At 48.7% G+C, this 22,463-nt stretch overlaps 1 protein-coding gene across 6 annotated transcripts in view; it reads left to right on the top strand.

Moving 5' to 3' along the window:
• The window catches only part of FRMPD3 (FERM and PDZ domain containing 3), a 144,363-nt gene extending 122,397 nt beyond the window's left edge, over window positions 1-21,966 (top strand). For all 6 annotated transcript variants that reach the window (XM_043897127.1, XM_043897130.1, XM_043897131.1 and 3 more), the window contains 3 exons: window positions 3,852-3,996; window positions 14,786-15,607; window positions 17,180-21,966. In XM_043897127.1, the coding sequence (XP_043753062.1) occupies window positions 3,852-3,996; window positions 14,786-15,607; window positions 17,180-20,133 (3,921 nt within the window). In that variant the 3' untranslated portion in view covers window positions 20,134-21,966. The remainder of the gene's footprint in view (window positions 1-3,851; window positions 3,997-14,785; window positions 15,608-17,179) is intronic.
• Window positions 21,967-22,463: the final 497 nt, after the last annotated feature.

The raw sequence follows: 22,463 nt of genomic DNA on the forward strand, positions 1-22,463 counted from the left end.
ATGACTGAAGTGACTTAGCATGCACACACACTTTCCCTTCATAGTGCTTACCACACCTTACAATCATATTCCTTTGTATGATTACTTCATTTATTTTTTGGCTGCATTGAGAGGCTTGTGGGATCTTAGTTCCCCAACCAGATATTGAACCAAGACCACCACAGTGAAAGTGCTGAGTCCTAGTCACTGAGGAAGTTCCCTTCTTTTATGTCTTATTTCCTGATGGATTAGAAGCTCCATGAGGGCAGGACCTATGTTGGCCCTGCGCTAAGATGAATGGCTGCATCTCTCAGGGGGTCGTGTGGTCCTTGAGCCATTTAGCCAGTGGGTAGTGGCTTGCTAGGTAGACAGGGCATGGGAGCATTTCAGCCAGAGGGAATGGCATAGGTTAGGGTATGAGAAGGTAAAGACACAAGTCCTGTCTAGCACCCTGTAAATGATGTGGTGTTGCTGGAGCATATGGTGAAGGACAGTGATGAAAGGAGTCAGAGTTAGTGGGAGATGTGCTTGGAGCCATAGGTTGGGTCACGAGAGGCTTTGTGTGATGTTAGAAGGCAGTAGATTTTAGGTAATGAGATATTAAAGATTTTAAGTGAGAGTTGTGTTTTAGACAGATGCTCAGGCAGCAAGATGGAGGTGAAGTGGAGTGAAGTGGGTAGGGACTAGAAGCAAAGAGGCCGGGACTTTCTGGTGGTCCAGTAGTTAGGACTCTGTGCTTCCACTCCAGGGGCACGGGTTTGCTCCCTGGTCAGGAACTGAGATCCCATATGCTGTGCAGCATGGCCAAAAAAAAAAAAAAAAAGCAGGCCAATCAGGAGGCTATCAAAGGTCCTCAGGTTAGTGTGTCCTCACCTTTTCCTAGTCATGAAAATATCACAATTTGTATGGCCCACTGGAATAAACAGATGAGGTAGTTTTGGCCAGAGGCTGAGGGGCTCAGGATCTCAGCACACGTGTGACCCATTTACATATACCTTGAGAAGATTTGGTCTTAGAGGAAGATTATGAAGGTCCACAATGAAGCAATGGCCATGATGTCTGTGAATGCTCCAGAGGCCAGCCTAGCTTGTCTTGGGCCCTTGTAGTAATGGCAATAGCAGCTATCCACACCCGCTCTATGTATCTTTCTGCTGTTGGTGGCAGGGGGTGAGGCAGAAAGGAAGGGGATCTTATTCTCCCCCTGCCTCACCACCCCATCCCATTCCCCTCTGTCTCTACTTTGTTGTACACAAAGTTGACCATTCTGTGGTGGTTGAGAAGCATGCATTAACTGGAGGTAAAACATCTCCTCTACCCCTTCCAAACAATGATTCAAAGGTAGTATCTCATCCCTGGTCCCTTTATCACTGGAGAATAGAGTCATTGCTCTTCTGGGTACAGATGGTTCCTTTTTGTTTTATTCCTGATGGTGTTGAATGAGTTCCATAGGAGCATCACTAACTCACTGCCTGTGGGGCAGAATCCAAAATGCCTTACTGTGGCGTGCAGTATAATTGGGTGAACAATAACTATTAAACAACTTAAGATAGGATTCGATCCAGCAGAAGACTGTGTGATATAGACCCAGCACGGTACAAGCTCTGAGATAGGAAAAGGGTTCAAGAGGGGAATGGACTAGAAATAGTGACTTTGGGATCCCTAGCACAAAAATGAAAGTTGATGCCTAAGGACTGAGCCTGAGACATCAGGTCCCAGGAAGGTTACACAAGAAGAGACCCAGAGAGAGACAGAGAGAGAGAGAGAGACATGTGGTCAGAGCTTATAGAACTAGAGCACAATGTCATCTCTCGGAAACAGAAGTCCAGAGAAGAATTTCCAAAGGACTGTGAGATCTCTGTTGACAAATGAAACAAGCTGAGAGGTGTGAATGTGAATACAGACTATTGTATTTAGTTGGAAAGTAGCTTTACTCATAGATTAGGTGGCAAACTATGAAGCAAACCTGACCCACCAGCACTTGTTTCTAGAAATAGTTTTTGGAAAAGACCACCACACCCATTTGTTTAGCCTACAGATTATCTATGGCTTTTTTCACATTGTAATAGCAGAGCTGCAACACAGCCTGTGTGGCCCACCAGGCCTAAAATATTTACTATCTAGCCCTTCGCAGAAAAAGTTTGCCAATCCCTGGTCTATATGAACTGAAAATATTCAATGCAAGCTATGTTTCAGGATCCTGAGAGATAGCAAAGAAAACTGACTGGTACAACTTTAGCTAAAAGCTGAGCTGGTTTGGATTCAGAATTGTTCCCAAGGTAATGGTCCAGCCAAATAGGGCTAGTCAAGTTGGTGACCAAGTTCCATCAAGTGTTTGTGATGTGCCTTTTTACTGCTACTGCCCTCAAAGTAGAAGTGTTAGTCGCTCATTCGTGTCCGACTCTGTGACCCCATGGACTGTAGCCCGCCAGGCTCCTCTGTCCTTGGGGTTTCTCCAGGCAGCAATACTGGAATGGGTAGCCACTCCTTTCTCCAGGAGATCTTCCTGACCCAGGATCGAACCCAGGTCTCCTGCATTGCAGGCAGATTCTTTACTGTCTGAGCTATCAAGGAAGCCCCTGATAGGGTCCTAATCACCCCTCACCTGGACTGTTGCAGTAGCTTCTTCACTAGTCAGAGGAGGCTCATTCCCTCCTCTTAATTCTTTTTGCTCTTAATGCTTGGTCCAGAACCCTCAAAAGACAAGATGATGCATGACCCCATGGCTTCCTCTTCAGCTAGTCTTCAGTGGTCTCTACCTGGAGGCCACTTCCCTATGGCAGGGAAAATACTCTCATGGCTGGCTTCAGTCTGACCCAAATTTATTTTCAAGCCACACTTGAAGAATACAGATATTGGGAAGGTTTCTGGAAAAGGTGTTGGTGTTTTTTGGGTTTGGGTTTTTTTGTTTGTTTTTTTGATATATCATTGCCAGGTCTTTGAAGTAGTCAGCTAGCTAACCCCAAGATTAGTTTGACTGATTTAGGGTCAGGAGCAGAAGTCAACAGAGTATGCTAGTATTTTCCAGTGTGGGTTAAATGAGACAACCCTCTGCCAAAAGCAGCCCTACTACTATGAGATGTTCTATAAAAATAGATTTTTTAAATCAAATAATTGGAAAAAGTTGCAGTATTAAAGCCCTCCTCTTGAAGTTTCACAGTGCACATTAATATATTAAAGGATCTGAGAATTCCCATAAGTATAATTGTGTGCATAGCTTTGTTTAACTCAGTGTTTCACATACATATTTGACCAAGGAACTCTTTGAAGTGGCACCAGTTAACATTGTGAGGGCACTTTGGGAAATAGAGGAAAATGGGGGGACAGCATGCAGGTCTGAGCAGGACTACAGACCAGAAAGACTTTGTGGCCCAGAAGACACAGTGAGGACTGGATTGCTCAGAGTGTCCATGTCCAGGGAGCTGTTCTGGGTTTCATAGCAGGCTATAGAGTTGAGTAAGAGATAGTTCATACATTTGAGGAACTTCCTGTCAAGGATCTTCCCCAACCTAGCGTAGACTCCCAGGTTCAGCCTTGTTCTCTCAGCAGGCTTGCCCATCTGCCGAGCCTCAATAAACCCAAACAGCCACACAGCAGTCATGTGATGTTATATAATTTTAGTCTGTTTCAGTAAAAGTGGTCCATTATATGTGTAATTAAAGGTTGATTTAGTTTTGATACCTGGGGAAGAGTTGACTATAAATAAATTCTCAAATCAGAAGAAATTATCTGTCAGCCTACGTGCCTTAATGTGGGGTTCAGAAAGGATGTTCTCATAACTATGCAATTCATCTCATCTTTGCTGTTGTTCTCCTGGACATGCACCTGTTCCCCTCCCTCCTGCCTCCTCACGTTTTCTCCTGTCTCTCCCTCAGCCTCTGGTGCTGTTGATGGAGTGGCCCGAAGCCACCAACTTTGCCTGCCTGATTGCGGGGTACTGCCGCCTCCTGCTGGATTCCAGGAAGATGGTCTTCTCCAGGCCCGCCAGCCAGCCTCTTCCACCTCCAATGATCAAGGCAGGTAGGGCTCAGCCTGAGTTTTCGATGTCTCAGAGGCCCTTTGGACCCTGCAGACATGGAGGAAGGCTCACCCCTTCCTTCCAGCTCCTGGTTTACCAGGAGCCCATGATACACCACTGCGTCACCTGGCCCAAGCCAGTGGAACAGACAGCTGGCCTTCATATGGGCCTGTCCCACAAAGGATGCTGGTGACAATGCATTGCGTCTGAGTTGGTCAACAAGCATAACATAAAAACAGCAAACGAGCAATTCATAGAACCAATTGGAGAATCACATGGGACCTAAGGCACAGCTTTACAGGTACAGTGATCTAGGAGAGATGCACAGATGTCCTGGCTCAGTTGAAAATGAAGCTAAAACCTTTCTTTTGTTCATGAGAGTGGGCACTGACAGAGCCACCTGGAGTAAGAGCCCATGGAAGGTGGGAGTAGGAAGGGCTATGCAAGCCCAGCAAGAGGCTCAGAGATGGGAGGGAATGATCACTAGGATCAGATAGAGTCAAGGGCTGCCCCCCAACAGAAGGCTTCCCAGTGAGGCAACTCGGTGTATCACCCAGAGCTATGCTGGTGATGAGACACATAGGGGCCTTAGGACAGATCAGCCCAGTCCAGATACTGAACCACAGTAGGAGGAGAGGGAGGAGACCCAAAGAACAGACATTCCATGTATTACACCCGAGGCTTGCCTTGTCCCAGCACCCAAACATCATAGGCGGAAGTTGAGACTGACTGCCCCGGAGTCGTCCTCCTCACATGCTGACGGCTCCATCCGCTTGCCTTGCCACTTGTCTCTTTTCTCTATAAGGCCATCTTGGTTTGCAGTATGGTTACCTGTGATGTAGAGCGAGGAGTAGAAACACACTTCTGGGGGATGAACTAGCAGCCTGTGGGCTGTGTACACCCACACCCACCCTCTCGCTTCATGATCTCTTCATCACGAACATGGTGACAAGCCTGTCTTTACGTCTCATCACGCTGTTCACAGGAATTACTATTATTTTATTTGGCTGTGCCAGGTTTTAGTTGCAGCATGCAGGATATTCCATCTTTGTGTGGCATGCAGGATCTTTTTTTTTTTCAAGTTGTGGCATGTGAACTCTTAGTTACGGTATGTGTGATCTAGTCCCCTGACCAGGGATCAAACCCAGGCTCCCTTTCATTAGGAGCTCGGAGTATTAGCCACTGGACCACCAGGGAAGCCCCTGTCCAGAGGAATTAGAAGGCAATCCACCAAACACAGATGTAGGAAAGGATCAGTGGCCTCAAGGCACATGAAGGAGGTTCTACATAGAGAAGCATAGGAACTGACTTAGAATAGAAGGAGCTGAGGGGCTGAGCAGCTGTCTGCACTATCAAACCTCTGACGGCCAAAGGATGCCAAGGCCAACATTAACCTTGTCAGTGTCACCTGTGGTCTTCCTCTCTGTCGTCACATCCAGTGATACTTCTTACTGAACAGCACCAAGAGGGAGAAATGGAAAAGGAAAGCCAGAAAGAAAAGCCTGGAACCCAGCTGAGGACCAGGTGTGGAAATGACGGTTGTTTAAAGGGATCCACTTTCACAAGACCCTGGGAGTGACTCTGCCAGTCCCACCTGGCCTGCCAAAGTGTTTCTGTCATCCCACCCTAGCCAGCGCTGTCCTTAAGTACTCTCCTTGCTGTGGGGACAATGGCACCAAGTAAGCGGCACAGGCTTCTGTGTCCTGGCAGTCCCACTGAGCACATTTTATGTTGCAACCCTGCTGCTATTCCAAAGGCAAATCCATTTCTCATTGGAGGTGTTGCAGCCTGGAAAGAGGTTTCAAAAAAATTGGGCGTGGCTTTTGGGTCCTTCCCCGATTCCTGAGAGCCCCCTTGGACCTGCAGAGTGATGGAGGCTCAGGTGGTCTCTACCATAGAACCTCACTTGTCCATGTGCGAGCCACACAGACCACAGTGGTATCCCTGCTGTTTGCAGTGCTTCACCTCCCCAAGGCACACAGTCCACAGCAGGGTCTGGTTGTGTGGCCTTTGGGACTGTCAGATGCTGGGTTCAACAGCAGCCACCCAGTGTTCCCAGCCAGTGGCATAGGGCGAGCCTCCCAGCTCTGCCTGTCAGGGGCTGATGTGCCTTTCTTCTCCCTTGGCCCCAAGGACAGGCTAGAAAGACAGCAGTGGGTACCACTGAGGAGCCCTCTGCCCAGGTTACAGTGAGGGGCCATCAGTCCCTGGTACAAAGCTGAGATGGCTTTCCTCTGTTGGCCCGCACTTTCATTTCAGAACAGAAGGCCCAGCGCTGTGTTATTTAGCAAAGGCCTATAGGGAAAAGGAATCCTGCCAACTTCAGTTGGGCTTTACCTTCAGGAACCAAAGCTCCAGACCACTCAGGGCCTGGTCTCCCTGGCCTGCTCTCTATTCTTGTCCCTCAGCAGTCACTGACTGCCAGCTAGCTCAACTCAGTTCTCAGCTGGCTGGGCCAAAAGGATGCTGTTAAACCCACTAGTAGAAAAGAGAAAGCACCTCCTCTCCTCTGAGACTGAATGAAAAAGGAAAATGGGGATGTGGGAAGGAAGGGATTACCTCTTGAGTTTTATCAGTAGTTTCCCCACAGGAGGTATTTCATTTGTTCACTCAACAACTATCTCTCTAGTATTCACTATGTGCCAGGCAGTGTGGATAGAGCCAGGAGTAACAGACATGGTCCTTGTCCTCGCCAAGCTTACAGTCTAGTGAGGGAATATGGACAGATGATGAAAGGGATAATGTCAGTGCAGTAACTGCCTTTGCATTTATTTAGGGGAAATTCAGCTGACAAAACAGAACAATACCTGGGCTTGAGAAAGACTCAGATAAATGCCAGTTCTCCAGCTACGGGAAATCTAGAGGCAGCTACCTTCTCTCTCCAGCCTTGAATTCCCTTGTATCCTGGCAAAATCCACGAAAATAAGGTTTGGGGGCCTCAACTGGGACCACAGTTGGAGGAACTCACTCTACATTTTCTTCCATGGTTATAAAGCAGTTTGGTCTAGTGAATCAAGTATTATGCTTAATGGCTACTACATAGCCCATGCATGACTTACTGATTTTCATAAAGTTAAAACTCCACAATATGCACAGAGTGCTAAAGCTGGATTGAACATAACAGGCTTTTTAAATGATGAGTCAGAAAGAACATAAACTTATTCCAAAGCCTCTAGGCCATTATTATAACCAGTAATGATTATTGGACTGTAGAATATAGTGAGGCTAGCTAAGTCAACATCCTGCTCTGTGTGTGTGTGTGTGTGTGTGTGTGTGTGTGTGTGTGTGATATGCTTGAGCATATATAGGCAAAGAACCCACCTGCCAATGCAGGAGATGCAAGAGATGCAGGTTTGGTCCTTAGGTCAGGAAGATCCCCTGGAGGAAGAAATAGCAACCTATTCCAGTATGCTTTCCTGGAGAAGTCCGTGGACAGATGAGCCTGGCAGGCTACAGTCTATGGGGTTGCAAAGGGTTGAACACAACTGAGCACACATACACACATATACTTACATAGTGATCTAGTTGGATCACCAGGCTTCCCTGGTGGCTCAGACGGTAAACAAACCGCCACCAATATGGGAGACCTAGGTTCAATTACTGGATTGGGAAGATCCCCTGGAGGACAGCATGGCAATCCACTCCAGTATTCTTGCCTGGAGAATCCCCATGGACAGAGAAGCCTGGCAGGCTACAGCCCATGGGGTCGTAGAGTCAGACACAACTGAGCGACTAAGCAGAGCACAGCTGAATCACCATCCTTTCTTTGCAAGCATTTAAGTTACCCTTGAGAGTAGCTGAGTACAGAGGGCTAGACTAGGGCATCCCTCTTGGGGAAAGCTGATGAGCAATTTACAGCAGATTCAGTCTGAGAGGCACGCTGTACCAGCCATCAGCATACCATAGCTGACTTTATTGGCATCTGTAATCTTCTGTCCAGAGATGTGGGCTTTTCCAGGCATACTGTCTCTGCCACACAGCCCCATGCTGCTCCTTGGATCTGCACATCACAGCACCAAGTGGCAGGCTGTGTGTCACCTGGCCTTGACAACCTGGTGTTGGGAGATGTTTCCATCTTGCAAGCAGGGAAGCCACCTTTGGACGTCAGGACCTTGGCTGAGAGAAGTCACCACCTGCTTAGTGCACATGCCCCTGGGACCCACCTCTGATGGCAGCTCGTTGCCAGGCTGGCTATGCTGATTATTCATCTGCCTCCCAGGGAGTTAGCACCTGGTGCATGGCTGGGCCCTGTGGACAGTGCCTGTGGGTAGAGACCTCCTGAACTGCTAGTTCGTGCCCCTGGCTCCCTAGAGCACTTCTTACCTAAAGCACAAAGGTCATTACATACCATCCCCCCAGCTGACCCAGAATTCCCTAGAGTCAGCCACTATGATCTAAATTGAACCCACTCAATATGGTTACATTGACTATATGTTTAGAGAGGCAGCATGTGTATGTTGTGTGCTCAGTCATGTCCAACTCTTTCAACACCATGGACTGTAGCCCACCAGGTTCCTCTGTCCAGGGAATTCTCCAGGCAAGAATACTGGAGGGGGTTGCCATGCCCTTCTCCAGGGGATCTTCCCGACCCAGGGATCCAACTCCCGTCTTCTCCATTGGCAGGCAGAATTTTTTTTACTACTGAGCTACCAGGGAATCTCTTAAATTGGCCTGTTTGACCATAAAAAAGGGATTTTTTTCTGGACTCTCAGTTCTATTCCATATGACCAATAATGTCTAAGCTTATGCCAGTACCACAGTTTTAATTACCATTGCTTCGTAGTGAGTTTTAAAATCAGGACATGAGTCCTCCTACTTTGTTCTTTTTATGATTGTTTCGGTTATTCTGGATCTTGTGATTCCATGTGAATTTTTGAATTAGCTTGCCAGTTTCTATTTAGCTTGTTAATTTCTACTTGTGGCTCAGCTGGTAAAGAATCCACCTGCAATGCTGGAGACCTGGGTTCGATCCCTGGGTTGGAAAGATCCCCTGGAGACGGGAACAGCAACCCACTGCAGTATTCTTGCCTGGAGAAGTCCATGGGGTCGCAAAGAGTCGGATGTGACTGAGTGACTTTCACTTCACTTCTACAAAGTCAGCTAGAATTCTGATAGGGACTGTGTTGAATCTATAGATCAACTTGGGAAGTATTGCTATCTTAGCAATATTAAGTCTTCCAGTCCATGAACACACAATATCTTTCCATTTCTTTAAATCTTCAATTTCTTTCACAAATGTTTTGTAGTTTTCAGTGTATAATTCTTGTGCTTCTTTTATTAAATTTATACTTAAGTATATTATTTTTGATGCTATTGTAAATAGAATTGTTTCCTAATTTTATTATCAGATTATTTATTGCTACTGCATAAACATACAATTGATTTTTGTATATTAAGTGTTTATACTGTAACCTTGCTGGTATTGGGCTTTTCTCTTTTTTTTTCTGGCTGCACCATGTGGCATGCAGGATCTTAGTTCCCCAGCCAGGGATGGAACCCATGCCCCCTGCAGTGGAAGCACAGTCTTAACCACTGGACTGCCAGGGATGTCTTGCTGAGATTGTTTATTAGTTCTAATAGTTTATTAGTGGATTCCTTGGGATTTTCTATATATAAGATCTACAAATAGAGATAGTTTTACTTCTTTCTTTCCAATCTGGATGACTGTATTTCATTTTACCAATTGTCCTGGCTAGAAATCCAAGTATGGTGTTGAATAGAAGTGGTGAAAGTAGAAATCCTGGAAGCTTTCAGTCTTTCACCATCAAGTATGAAAATAACTTTGGTTTTTCACAGTTAACCTTTATCATGTTGAGGACATTCCCTTTTATTGCTATCTTGTTGACTCTTATCATGAAAGATGTCGGACTTTGTCAGATGATTTTTCTGTGTCTATTGAGATGATCATGTGGTTTTTGTCCTCTATTCTATTAACATGGTGTATTAGATTAATTGATTTTCAGATGTTAAACCAGTGTTGCATTCCTGCAGTAAATCCCTCTTGGGCATGATGTGTAATTCTTGATATATGTTGCTGGATTCTGATTGCTAGTATTTTGTTGAGGACTATATTATATTTTATATCTATATTCATAAGGAATATTGGTCTGTAGTTCTCTTGTGTGATGTTTTTGTCTGGTTTTAGTATCAAAGTAATATTGACAATTGTAAAATGAGCTGAGAAGTATCCGTTCCTTAGCATTTCTTGGAAGGATTTGTGAAGAATTACTGTAAATTACTTCTTTGAGCACTTTATGAAATTCACCAGTGAAGCCATTTTGGGCCTGGACTGACTGACTGATTGACTTGATTAATTTGGGGGGAGTTAATTACTGATTCAGTTTATCTTCCTGCTATTGGCCTATTTAGATTTTCTATCTTCTAATTCAGTTTTGGTAATTGGTGTATTTCTAGGAATTTTTCCATTTTATCTTAGGTTATCTAATTTGCTGGCATAAGCTTATGCAAAATATTCACCTTATAAATGATTCTATTCCTGGAAAGTCAGTAGTAATGTCCCTTCTATCACTCCTGATTTTAATAATTTGAATTGTCTCTCTTTTTAGCTTGGTCTGTACAGCTAAAAGTTTGTTGGTATTATTGATCTTTTGAAAGAACCAACTTTTAGTTTCACTGATGTTTCTCTATTTTTCTGTCCTCTATACTGTTTCTTTCCTTCTTCTTGTTTTGAGTTTAGTTCACTGCTTTTGTTTCTTTGTTTGGGGTTTATTTTGTCTATGCCTTGTGGCTTGCAGGATCTTAGTTTCCCCACCACGGATTGATCCCAAGCGATGGCAGTGAAAGTGCCATGGCCTAACTACTGGCTTGCCAAGGAATTCCCATACTTTGCTCTTCTTCAAGTTTTGTAAGGTGGAAGGTCAGGTTATTGATATGAAATCTTTTTTCTTTTTAAATCTAGGTATTTATAAATTTCCCTCTAAACCCTATGTTAGTTAGATCTCATAAGTTTTCATGCATTGTATCTTCATTTTCATCCATGTCAAAGTATTTTCCAATTTCCCTTGTGATTTCTTTTCTGACCCATTGGTTATTTAGAAATGTTTAATTTAATTTCCATGTATATGTGATTTCCCAAATTTCTTTCTGTTATTATTTTTTTTTCTATTTTAATTTTGTTGTGCTCAAAAAACATACTTTATAAGATTTCATTCCTTTTAAATTTGTTGAGGTTTATTTTATGACCTAATACATGGTCTGTCCTGGAGAATGTTCCAGGTGTACTTAAGAAGAGTGTGTATTCTGCTATTGTTAAATGACGTATTCTATAGATTTCTGTTAGGTCTGATTGGTTTCTGGTGCTGTTCAGGTCCTCTATTTCTTCACTGATCTTCTGCCTAGTTGTTCTATCCATTATTGAAAGTAGGGTATTGAAGTCTCCAGCTATCACAGTTGAATTGTATTTTAATCTTTTCAATTCAATCAGGTTTTGCTTCATGTATTTTAGGGCTCCATTGTTAAGTGACAGCATCACGTTTTTGTGATGCTGTAAGCTCTAGTGAAAAGTAACACTGATGCATTGCCCCCATCAAACTGGAATCTGAAAGGCATTTGGAAGTTTTGTGTTTTTTTTCCCAGCATCCAGACCACCATGATGAACTATAGGGTAATGGTTAAAAACATAGGCTTTGTATAGTTATATGACAGCCTGGATGGGAGGAGAATTTGGGGGAAAATCAGTTCAGTTCATTTCAATTCAGTCGCTCAGTTGTGTCCGACTCTTTGCGACCCCATGAACCACAGCATGCCAGGCCTCCCTGTCCATCACCAACTCCCAGAGTTTACCCAAACTCATGTCCATTGAGTCAGTGATGCCATCCAACCATCTCATCCTCTGTCGTCCCCTTCTCCTCCTGCCCTCAATCTTTCCCAGCATCAGGGTCTTTTCAAATGAGTCAGCTCTTTGCATCAGGTGGCCAAAGTATTGGAGTTTCAGCTTCAACATCAGTCCTTCCAATGAACACCCAGGAATGATCTCCTTTAGGATGGACTGGTTGGATCTCCTTGCAGTCCAAGGGACTCTCAAGAGTCTTCTCCAACACCACAGTTCAAAAGCATCAATTCTTGTGTGCTCAGCTTTCTTTATAGTCCAACTCTCACATCCATACATGACTACTGGAAAAACCATAGCCTTGACTAGATGGACCTTTGTTGGCAAAGTAATATCTCTGCTTTTTAATATGCTGTCTAGATTGGTCATAACTTTCCTTCCAAGGAGTAAGCATCTTTTAGTTTCATGGCTGCAATCACCATCTGCAGTGATTTTGGAGCCCCAAAAAATAAAGTCAGCCACTGTTTCCACTGTTTCCCCATCTATTTGCTATGAAGACCAGATGCCATGATCTTAGTTTTCTGAATGTTGAGCTTTAAGCCAACTTTTTCACTCTCCTCTTTCACTTTCATCAAGAGGCTCTTTAGTTCTTTTTTGCTTTCTGCCATAAGGGTGGTGTCATCTGCGTATCTGAGGTTATTGATATTTCTCCTGGCAATCTTGATTCCAGCTTGTGCTTCTTCCAGCCCAGCGTTTCTCATGATGTACTCTGCATATAAGTTAAATAAGCAGGGTGACAATATACAGCCTTGACGTACTCCTTTTCCTATTTGGAAACAGTCTGTTGTTCCATGTCCAGCTCTAACTGTTGCTTCCTGACCTACATACATGTTTCTCAAGAGGCAAGTCAGATGGTCTGGTATTCCCATCTCTTTCAGAATTTTCCACAGTTTATTGTGATCCACACAGTCAAAGGCTTTGTCATAGTCAATAAAGCAGAAATAGATTTTTTTCTGGAACTCTCTTTGTTTTTTTGATGATCCAGCAGATGTTGGCAGTTTGATCTCTGGTTCCTCTGCCTTTTCTAAAACCAGCTTGAACATCTGGAAGTTCAAGGTTCATGTGTTGCTGAAGCCTAGCTTGGAGAATTTTGAGCATTACTTTACTACCGTGTGAGATGAGTGCAATCGTGTGGTAGTTTGAGCATTCTTTGGCATTGCCTTTCTTTGGGATTGGAATGAAAAGTGACCTTTTCCAGTCCTGTGGCCACTGTTGACTTTTCCAAATTTGCTGACATATTGAGTGCAGCACTTTCACAGCATCATCTTTTAGGATTTGAAATAGCTCAACTGGAATTCCATCAGCTCCACTAGCTTTGATACACATATAAATATGGCTGAGTCCCTTTGCTGTCCAAGTGAAACTATCACAACATTGTTAACTGGCTATACTTCAAAATAAAATTAAAAGTTTAAGGAAAAAACAAACAAAAATACATAGGCTGTGTAGTCTCTCAAACCTGGGCTCAAATACAGACTGCAAGGGAATTCCCAGCTGGTCCAATGGTTAAGACTCTGAGCTTTCACTGCCAAGGTCCTGCGTTCAATCTCTTGTTGGGAAACTAAGACCCCAAAAGCTATGTAGCATAACCAAAAAAAAAAAAAAAAAAAAAATCTAGACTGCCATTTACAACTCATGTGACCTTGGTTAAGTCACAAAATGAATGGATCAGTTTCTTTCTCTGTAAAATGGGGATAATGATAGCACCTACCTCATTGGGTTGTTGTGAGGATTAAATGGGATCATGTATATAGCCTTAGCCTAAGTTAGTGTTTGCCATCGGTCTGTCTGCTGATAGCAAAGGAAATGGCATTGTCGGAGTATATTCTCACAAGTAACATGGGAAGGGGCCCAAAAAACAGACTAAAAGAGAGAAGCCATTCAGAAAGAAAGCATTTGCTATGAATAATCTCCAGATCTACACACTTACCATTGTTAAATCTCCTCTGTGAAAGTCTTCTCTGATCATTCTAGACTGAAGGGCTCTCTCTCTCCTCTGAACTCCTCCTGCAATTACTGTCTCTAAAACACATTTGGTAGTGGACTTCCATGGCAGTCCAGTGGTTAAGACTCTGTGCTTCCAATGCATGGGGCTTGGGTTCCATCCCTGGTCAGAGAACTAAGATCCCTCTTAAGTGAGGCATGGTCAGGAAAAAAAAAATACTTGACTAGAATATTTTGCCACATGTACGTAGTGCAGGCAGACTAGCCCTGTATGAATACAGAGAAGTGATGTGATTTGAGGAATTGAAAAAGATGCTCCCCCTACTCTCCTCCCAAATAATGTACATGCCACCATCTCTCTCATATGCTTGACACATTCAGATGCCCCAAATTCTACTATTAGAGCTCTGTTCTTTTAGGTGCCCTCCATTGACCATCCTCTTTGAAATACACACTCTTGGAATTGTACTACCTGTTATACACTTTCTCACTAAAGCACTACTAACTTGTCAGATTCATTTCCTTCTGCTAGAAGAGATACACCATCACACAGGTATAACACAGGCTCTGAATAGAGTGGGGTTGGAGACAGTGACAGTTCCGAAGGAACATGAAACAAACCTCACCCGTACAGCTGACTCTTGGACCAGACACATACCCATGTAAGAGTCCAGCTCTGCCCAGACACCAAGGTGTTCACCCCCACCCCACCTCACCCCATGCCTTTTCCCATTGCAGAAAAGGCCCCCCATGGGGGCCCCCATTGCCCCCATACCTTGGGGCTCTTAGCCACCCAGGCCATTCATTTCTACTCACTCTACTTTCAGGGTCAGTAGCAGCCTGGCTGCCCCTTCCCTCATCTCTAGCAGCCAAATCATGCTCTCTCTTAGTACCCACCACCCAGCTGGGCACCAGAGACCCAGGCCCGAGACGCCAAGTGAATTCAGCCACAGTCCTCAGCACCAGGACTCATCTGTTGATTCTCTTTCTGGGTTTAGATTACATGCACAGCGCCCACCGCCCTGTCACTGGGGGCCACCTGGGGAAAAAGGAGAGTAGTTATGTGGGCAGCGTGGGCACCAGCCCCAGGAAGTCGAGCCGCTGCACGCCCCCACCTGCCGACTCTGAGCTTGTCAGCTTTTGCTACCTCCACATGCGGGAACAAAGGAAGGAACAGGAAAGCCGGATGGATGTCAATGAAAACTTAATCTTTTTTGAGGAGACCAGGCCCCGGACCAAGTCTGACCCCACGTCCAAGAGCTCTGGCCAAGGTTATGAGGCGATCCCTGATGACTTTGATGCAGCTAGCCTAGACCACGAGCCCTGTGCCAGCAGGGCCCGCTCCTACACCTTGGACAATTCCCTTGGGGCTGAAGCCCTGAACTTCTACTGTGACTCTTGCAAAGCCAAACTCCAGGAGCAGCTGGGCCCTCGAAAAGGTGGGAGGTCTGGCTCCTCTCGTGACAATATGGTGGACTTGATGTCCCTCCCACCCCCCGGGAGTGAGGAGGAGGAAGAGGAAGAAGATGAGAGCACTTCGCTGTTGCCTGCCATCGCTGCCCCACCTCCTGGTTTCCGAGACAACAGTTCTGATGAGGATGACCCCAAGCGCCGGGCTGCCCAGAGCCAGGAGCAAGGACGCCACCTGCGGGGGCTCCTGTATGATGAGATTCCAGTGACACTGATTGACAGCGTGCAGACCCGGACAGTCCGAGATCATGCCCAGGAGCTAGATGATGCCCTGGTGTCCACTCTGCAGGCTCTGGAAGCCCTGGCAGCCTCAGAGGATGGACCACATCCCCCACCCCCACAGACTGCAGGTAACAGCCCGTTCCTCCTCTCTCTTGCCTCCCCTTCCTTGTCCTGGCCAGGCAGGGCCAATTTCTTCTTGGTGACATTTCTTCTTCCCAAGCAAAGGTCAAAGTCAGCGTGATGTGTCAGGGCAGTGGATGGCCCAGAGGCAGTTCAGATAGGGTAGGGGGAGCAATGATGCTGTGACAGGGAGCTTCTGCTCAGCCCCCGCTACAGGTCTGGCTCTCACCATCCCATCGCTTTGGAAATGTCTTGCGGATGGACTCCAGGGATTGGGGCCGTGACAGCTACGGAGCCAGGCCAGAATGGAGGATCAGAGCAAAATTGTGAGAGAGATAGAAGACAGGCAAGGAGCATCCAGCATGCATGTGTCTGGAAGAAAAACAAAATGACCAACTAACCACATAGGGACCTGGGATCAGAGGAACCAGGAGCCATCACTGCTCAGGGCTAAGGCCTTTATCCTACCTCAGAGTTTTGGCTCTCAGTCAGATGCACCTAAGTCCTGGCTCCTTCACCATTTTTCAGTGTCACCTTTGCTTTTCCAAGGCACTTAACCTTCTCTGAGCCTCACTTTCGTCATCTTAAATGGATTTGAGAACAACAGTCCTATCTCATAGGGGTGTTGTGAGGATTAAATTGAGATCATTCCTGCAAAATACATAAAAACTTCCTAGTACATAGTAGGGATTCAGTAAGTGGTAGTCATTGTTCTTATGAGGCAAGCCATACAACATGCATGCTACTCCCTGTTATAGACCCACATACATCCATCTTATAAACAAGCCCACATGTCTGACATGCACCCATAGTCACATGTACATCCTTCCATACACATATGCCTAAAAGAGGTCAGTGCTGTAGTGAAAGGAAAGAAATAGGGAGGAAGAAGGCATATGGGAAAGCATGTGAGGCAAGGACAAGTGTGGACAGAAAGTGAAGCTATTGGGGTCAGAGGGAGCCTAGCTGACCAGGGCAAGCACGTGCCTTTTTTGTCTGTAAGAGCATCCTTGGTGTTGGGCAGCCCCTATGTGTTCGGCCCCTAGGCCTAGCATGACTCTCTACTCAGAGTCTGGAGCTCCAAGCACTAGCTGCTCCCAGGCTAGAGGCCCATGTGGTAGCCAGAGAGAGGCCAAGGTCTGCTAAATGGTCTCAGCTGAGGGGACAGTAGGCCAGTCTGACCAAATGAGGAGTGCCAGAGAGAGGGAGCTCTCTGTCAGCTCTCTTCAGGACAATTAACAAAAATTTCCTAGGCTGTTGAGTCTAAAAATAGTGATGATTAGCATGTTATGTTGCCTGTGATTTGCATGTTAATTTGCCATCAAACTGCCCACATCTTCTCTCTGGCCTCTTTTGTTTCTCTTTGGATTCCAGCCCTTCATTACCCCTCTCCCAGCTTGCCTCTTTGTCCCCTCCCCTCCCCGCTTCACACCCTCAGCCCTGCAGGCCCCCCAGGGCTGACTGGATTTTCCCAGCTTGAAATCCTGTTGACTAACCTTGACCCTCACAGACCGTCTACATATGATCAGAAAGGACTTGACCTGAGTAAGTGCTGAAGACCCCTCTTCCTGTCCTTCCAGGTCTGATTGTGCTGGCCACAATCACCCCTGAATCATCACTGGACTCGGGCCATGAGACCAACTCTTCAGAGCTCACAGACATGTCAGAGATGATGTCAGCCATGAAGCAGCACCAGAATACCACTTACTTCCTGGCCCAGCACCTCAACAAGGACAGCCTCCTGGCCCGCAAGGACCTGCCCTTCCGGATCCAGAGTTGTGCGGCCCAGGCTGTTCTCACAGCCCCTTATTCTCTCGGGCGCCCGGATCCCAACCCATCCCTCCAGCCAGTGGTTGCAGGCCAGAGTCCCGGTCCCCCAGGCGCTCGGAGGAAGCTGCCCCCATCGGAGGCCCAGCCACAGCGTGAGCGAATGTACACCCTGGCAGTGCACCCAGCACTGTCCCCACAGCTGAGTGAACCGAAGAATCTGAGCCTGCTGTCTCCAGTTCCTGAGGACAAAGGGCCTGGCCACACTAGGGCAGGCCTAGAGATGTCACTGAGGGCGGCCACGCCATCCCTTAGTGAGGAGCAGGTCTCTGAGCTAAGGGAGAATCTGCCCAAGGAGGTCAGGTTGAGCCCCAAGCTTATCCTGGACCCAAAGGGCAACGTGACCCCAGCCATCATCTCAGCTGCCCTACAGCAGGTGGTTCACACTAAGAGCCTACCTGCCCCTGCTGGAGCGTTGGGAAACACCCCCAGCAGTGGGGAGAGAAGGCTAGAGACCAGCATGGGGAGGTCAGAGGTCAGCCTAGTAAGGCCAGAAATTAGCACAATGAGTGGCAGTGCCACTAAGAATCTGAAGTTCAAAATGAGCCCCGGTGCTCCGGAGACCTCTCGCGGTTCCCAGCAGCATCTGAGCCCAGAGGTCTCTTCCAGCTCCAGAGCACCCACAGGCAGCCGAGCTGAGAGCCTGCACCTCTCCCCACAAGAGGACAGGCTGCCTGTTCAAAATTTCCCTACCAAAACCTATCTGTCTCGAGCGAGTCGAGAGTCAGCAGGCAAGCAAGGTACTGGGGAGGTGGCAGGCAAGAGCGGGCCTGAGGGTACCAAGCCTTCTGTGCACAAACAGGGCACCGTCTCTGGCCATGGGGAGAAGGGGCAGCTGGAGAGCACCCCCCAAAGCAGCAAACTTGAGGAGGCCAGCCTGGTTCCCCGAGTTAGCTACCCCATGGTTCTGCAGAGCCCCAGCTGCCCGCCACGAGGCCAAAGCCCACTGAGGCCTCAAGCCGCCAGCCGGCAGGTGAGCACTATGCCCTCCAGAAAGATTGAAACCACCCTGGATGGAGCCCACTCAGCCTCCGAAGGCCCTGCCAAGCCCAAATCTTCCCGGGGTCCTTTCCGGCTCCGTAATTTATTCTCTGCCACCTTCCCAACACGCCAGAAGAAGGAGACCGATGAGCGGCAGGCCCAGCTGCAGAAGGTGAAGCAGTATGAGCTGGAGTTCCTCGAGGAACTCCTCAAGCCGCCAAGCCAGGGGGAGCTGCCGGGTGCCGAGTACCTGCAACCTCCAGCGCCAGGCCGCTGCAGCTGCCAGCTCCGCAGCAGCCCTGTGCAGCAGGGACCTGGCATGTCCCGTGAGCAGAGGCGCAGCTGTGATTGCAAGCGCATGTGCAGGGGGTCCCGACCTCAGGCTCCCCAGACGCCAGTGCCCAGCCTCCGGGGGAAGGATCGGGACAGGGTCCCCCCTACCCAGAGGCAGCCAGAGGCCGGCCCAGGCTTGAGCCTTGACACCCCCACCAGTGTCAGGCGCATCCGCTCCACCAGCCTGGAGTCCCGAGAGTGCCGATCGGACCCTGAGAGTGGTGTTTCTTGCCTGACCACGTGTGCCTCCGGGGGCGAGTGTCTCGGAGCTCCCAACTACAGGAAGCTGATGCGCCGCTACAGCATCAGTGAGCTGGACCAGGGTGACAGGGCCTCACTGACCTCAGACATCTACCCGCACCCACCCCTGGGCATGCTGCCCAGGGAGGCCAAGGAGGTAGAGGCGGGCCTCCCCCTAGGCGTGGGTCCCAAAAGCAAGTCGCTGGAGTCCCCGACCTTGGGAGACCCCTCCTATGTCCATGTCGCCCCTGAGACCAAAGGGCCCCGACAGATGGCCGTGTTCTCACTGCCAGAAGAGGTGTATCGGAAGCCCGCGGAGCTGGACGAAGACAGTGAGAGTGGCAAGTGCTGCTCCATCCGCTACTGCTTCTACTACCGCAAGTGCGACATGGCAGATGACGCCAGCGATGGCAAGGACGAGCTCTCGTACTCCATCCCCATGAAGATCCTGCCCGGCATGAAGCTGGACGAGCAGGTAGTACCCGTGGTGAGCAGGACCCTGCAGGTGTTGGATGCCGCCACCTGCAGCAGCAGCAGCCCCGAGGCATCCCGCACCCAGGAGATCGACCTGCGGGTGTCCACCTTCGAGGGAAGCCTGGCCAAGATCAATGCCCTGCGGGCCCATGCCTATGGCCTGCCCGACGGCTTCCTGGCTGCCCGGCTGGACACCAATGAGCTGCTGACGGTCCTACGGCAGTGTGTGGCCAGTCCTGAGGCCCGCGCCCCCAAGCCCTACGTCTCCCAGATCTCTGAATACAAACTAGAGCTGGCTCTCAAGTTCAAGGAGCTCCGGGCCTCCTGCCGCCGCGTGGCCAACGTGGACAAGAGCCCCACGCACATGCTGGCGGCCATCACGGGCAGCTTCCAGGTGCTGAGCAGCCTCATTGAGACCTTCGTGCGGCTGGTGTTCATCGTGCGCTCTGAGGCCCAGCGCCAGGAGCTGCTGGCCAAGGTAGAAGAGGTGGTGAGGAACTACACCTTCCTGCTGCGTGCAGCTGAGGAGTCCACTGCCCGGAACCTTAACCAGCAGCAGCAGCAGCAACAGCAGGCAGCAACAGTTATGGGGGCAGCTGGGGGCCACCCACCGGGCTCCCCAACTTCAGCGACTGTTATGAGCACATTCACCCGCTCCTTAAAGACCCTTATTAAGTAGGCCATCTGCCCAGGCCTGCCCCCCTTCTCCAACCGTGGCCCCAGGTTTGAGCTTTGTGGTCTTTGCATCTTGTGGTGAGTATATGTGTCTGCTGGGCCAGTCAGGGCCCCCCTGAGCCCTCAGTCTCCAGGGACTGACAAGTCCCTGGATTGGAGGCTGTCCCTGAGGGCTCCAGGCAGCTGCCACCCTGAGTATCCTCGCCCCTCCCCTGGCCTCTGGGCGTCACTGTGAGGGCCACGGCCCCCCCCACCCCGTCACTACGCCCGTCACAGAGCTGTATTTTCTCTCTTCTCTAGGGCTGAGACGTGACGTCAGGTCCACTTCCTGCTCCATCGTGGGAGTCAGAGGGAGGCAGGCCTGAAGCCCGTGGGTCTCGAGCTCCTCTTGGCACCTGTTCCCCTCCAGGGCCACAGCGGTGCCGAGCAAGCGGAAGGGAGAGGGCACACAGCCCAGATGTGCCCAAGCTCTCACTCACTCGGCAGTAGCCACCCTGAGGGCTGGTGCCCAGGTGGTGGGTCTGCAGAAAACAGCCACTCTGGGCTGCTGGCGGCCAGCTCTACAGGCTGGCAGCCTTGGGAGCGCTCGCCCCTGGGCCCAGTAGCTCCACACCAGCCATCCCCAAAGTGCCCTGTCCCTTGCTGATGGGCAGGGCAGCTCAGTCCACTAGGGAGCAGGCATCTGGGATTACCCCGCTCGTCCTGGGTAAGGTACCTGATGACCGCATCTGCCCTGGGGAGACCCAGTGCAGGCCTCGGAGCCCGCCCTGCCCAGCCCGGCCCAGCACAGGGGCTGTCGCGGCCAGCATGCGACTCCTCTCAACATCTCTCTACCAGACAGACTGTCCTTAGGAGTCCGACTTAGCTACAGATTGGGGGTGGGGGGTGGGGGGTGGGGGGCAGGGGGTCGGGGGTGGGGGGTGTCGATGACTATATCTTAAACTTCTGGAAGCTAGCGTGATATGTTAATCCTGAGTATATGCTTTTGGCTGTGTATTGACCCTGTGGATTTGTCTCTCTAAGAAAAGAAGCTGAGCGCCTTACCCGGTGCAGTCCTGCACCTCTCTCTCCCCCTTTCTCTCTCTCTCTCTCCCCTCCCCCGGAGTCTTCTGGAAGGGAATTCACACTGTTTCGCATTCTTCTTGACACACATCTGCTGCCGTCACCGTCCCCCCACAAGTGTTCCTGGGAGTGAAGACACGGAGTCCCTACTAATTGCCCATTGTAGGGAACAAAGAAAGCCAATGTTTCTTCTGTATAGATTGCTTCTCATGCACCTCTCCATATTCCCCACATGCTTGTGCCCTGTGTCTGCCTCATTCATTGTTCTGTGAGAGGCTCATGTGAAACCTCCCGTTCTTATGTGAGTTTTATAAAGATGTACACTGTGCTCAACCCCCACCTGTCCTTGGTACCCCCGAGTGTGATAAAAGACCCCCTGAGTGGCAATTCTTCCCGGCAAGGATTAGGGGAGCTCGTTCTGCAGAAGCCAGCGCCCCCCTCTTCCTTGCCTCTCCTCCCACAGGACCAAGTTGTTTAATGGGCCAGAGATGCAGCCAGGTGGGGAACCCTTGCCCCCACGACCACTGTGAGCCTGCGTGCTGACATGGTCTCCCTCTTCTCCCAACCTCTTGATCCTGCCTCTTCACCACTTAGGCCCCGCCTGTGTCATTCATTCCACCGCCATCCTTCACCTCTCCCTCAACCTCATGGAGAGGACACATTTTCTAATGTCTGTATATAGTATATATACTACATAAAATATATAAATTCTATATATATACTAATTTATGTCTTGTTTTTCAAACAAGAATGATTAAATCTATTCATCTTACTATCCCAATAAGTCTTTGCAGTGCCTCTGTGTGGAAGTCCTTGTGTCCTTGAATTGTTGGTTGCTGGCAACCCTCTGAATGCTCCCACTGGGCCCCTCACCCATCTATCTGGGCCCCGGTAGACGAGGAGAGATGAGAACCTTGCTCCTCCAGCCTCCCCTTTGCCCCTCTTAGAAGTCTCCTGTTGGTCACAGGAGTTGGGTACTGTACTCCTTTCACTTGACCCTGGGACCTTTGGCTCAACTGGCCACCATGGCTGCCAGCTCAGAACTGACTGAGCAAGGGTAGCACAGAAACACCATGTGCTCCGTGCTGAGAGCACTGGACAGCCTGGGAGTTGGAAGATAGAGATTTAGGTCAGCTTTCAAGTTGCTTTGGGAAATGGGGCCTCTTCCTCTGAAACTGCTCCCAGTTACCTCAGAACTAGCCTGTAGTTAAAGCTAGCCAGTCCTTTGCAATGGCCTCTGGCAATTTCTAGGGACAGGGGTATTTCCACACA

The sequence above is a fragment of the Cervus elaphus genome, chromosome X, assembly GCF_910594005.1.
Source record: "Cervus elaphus chromosome X, mCerEla1.1, whole genome shotgun sequence".
NCBI lineage: Eukaryota > Metazoa > Chordata > Mammalia > Artiodactyla > Cervidae > Cervus > Cervus elaphus.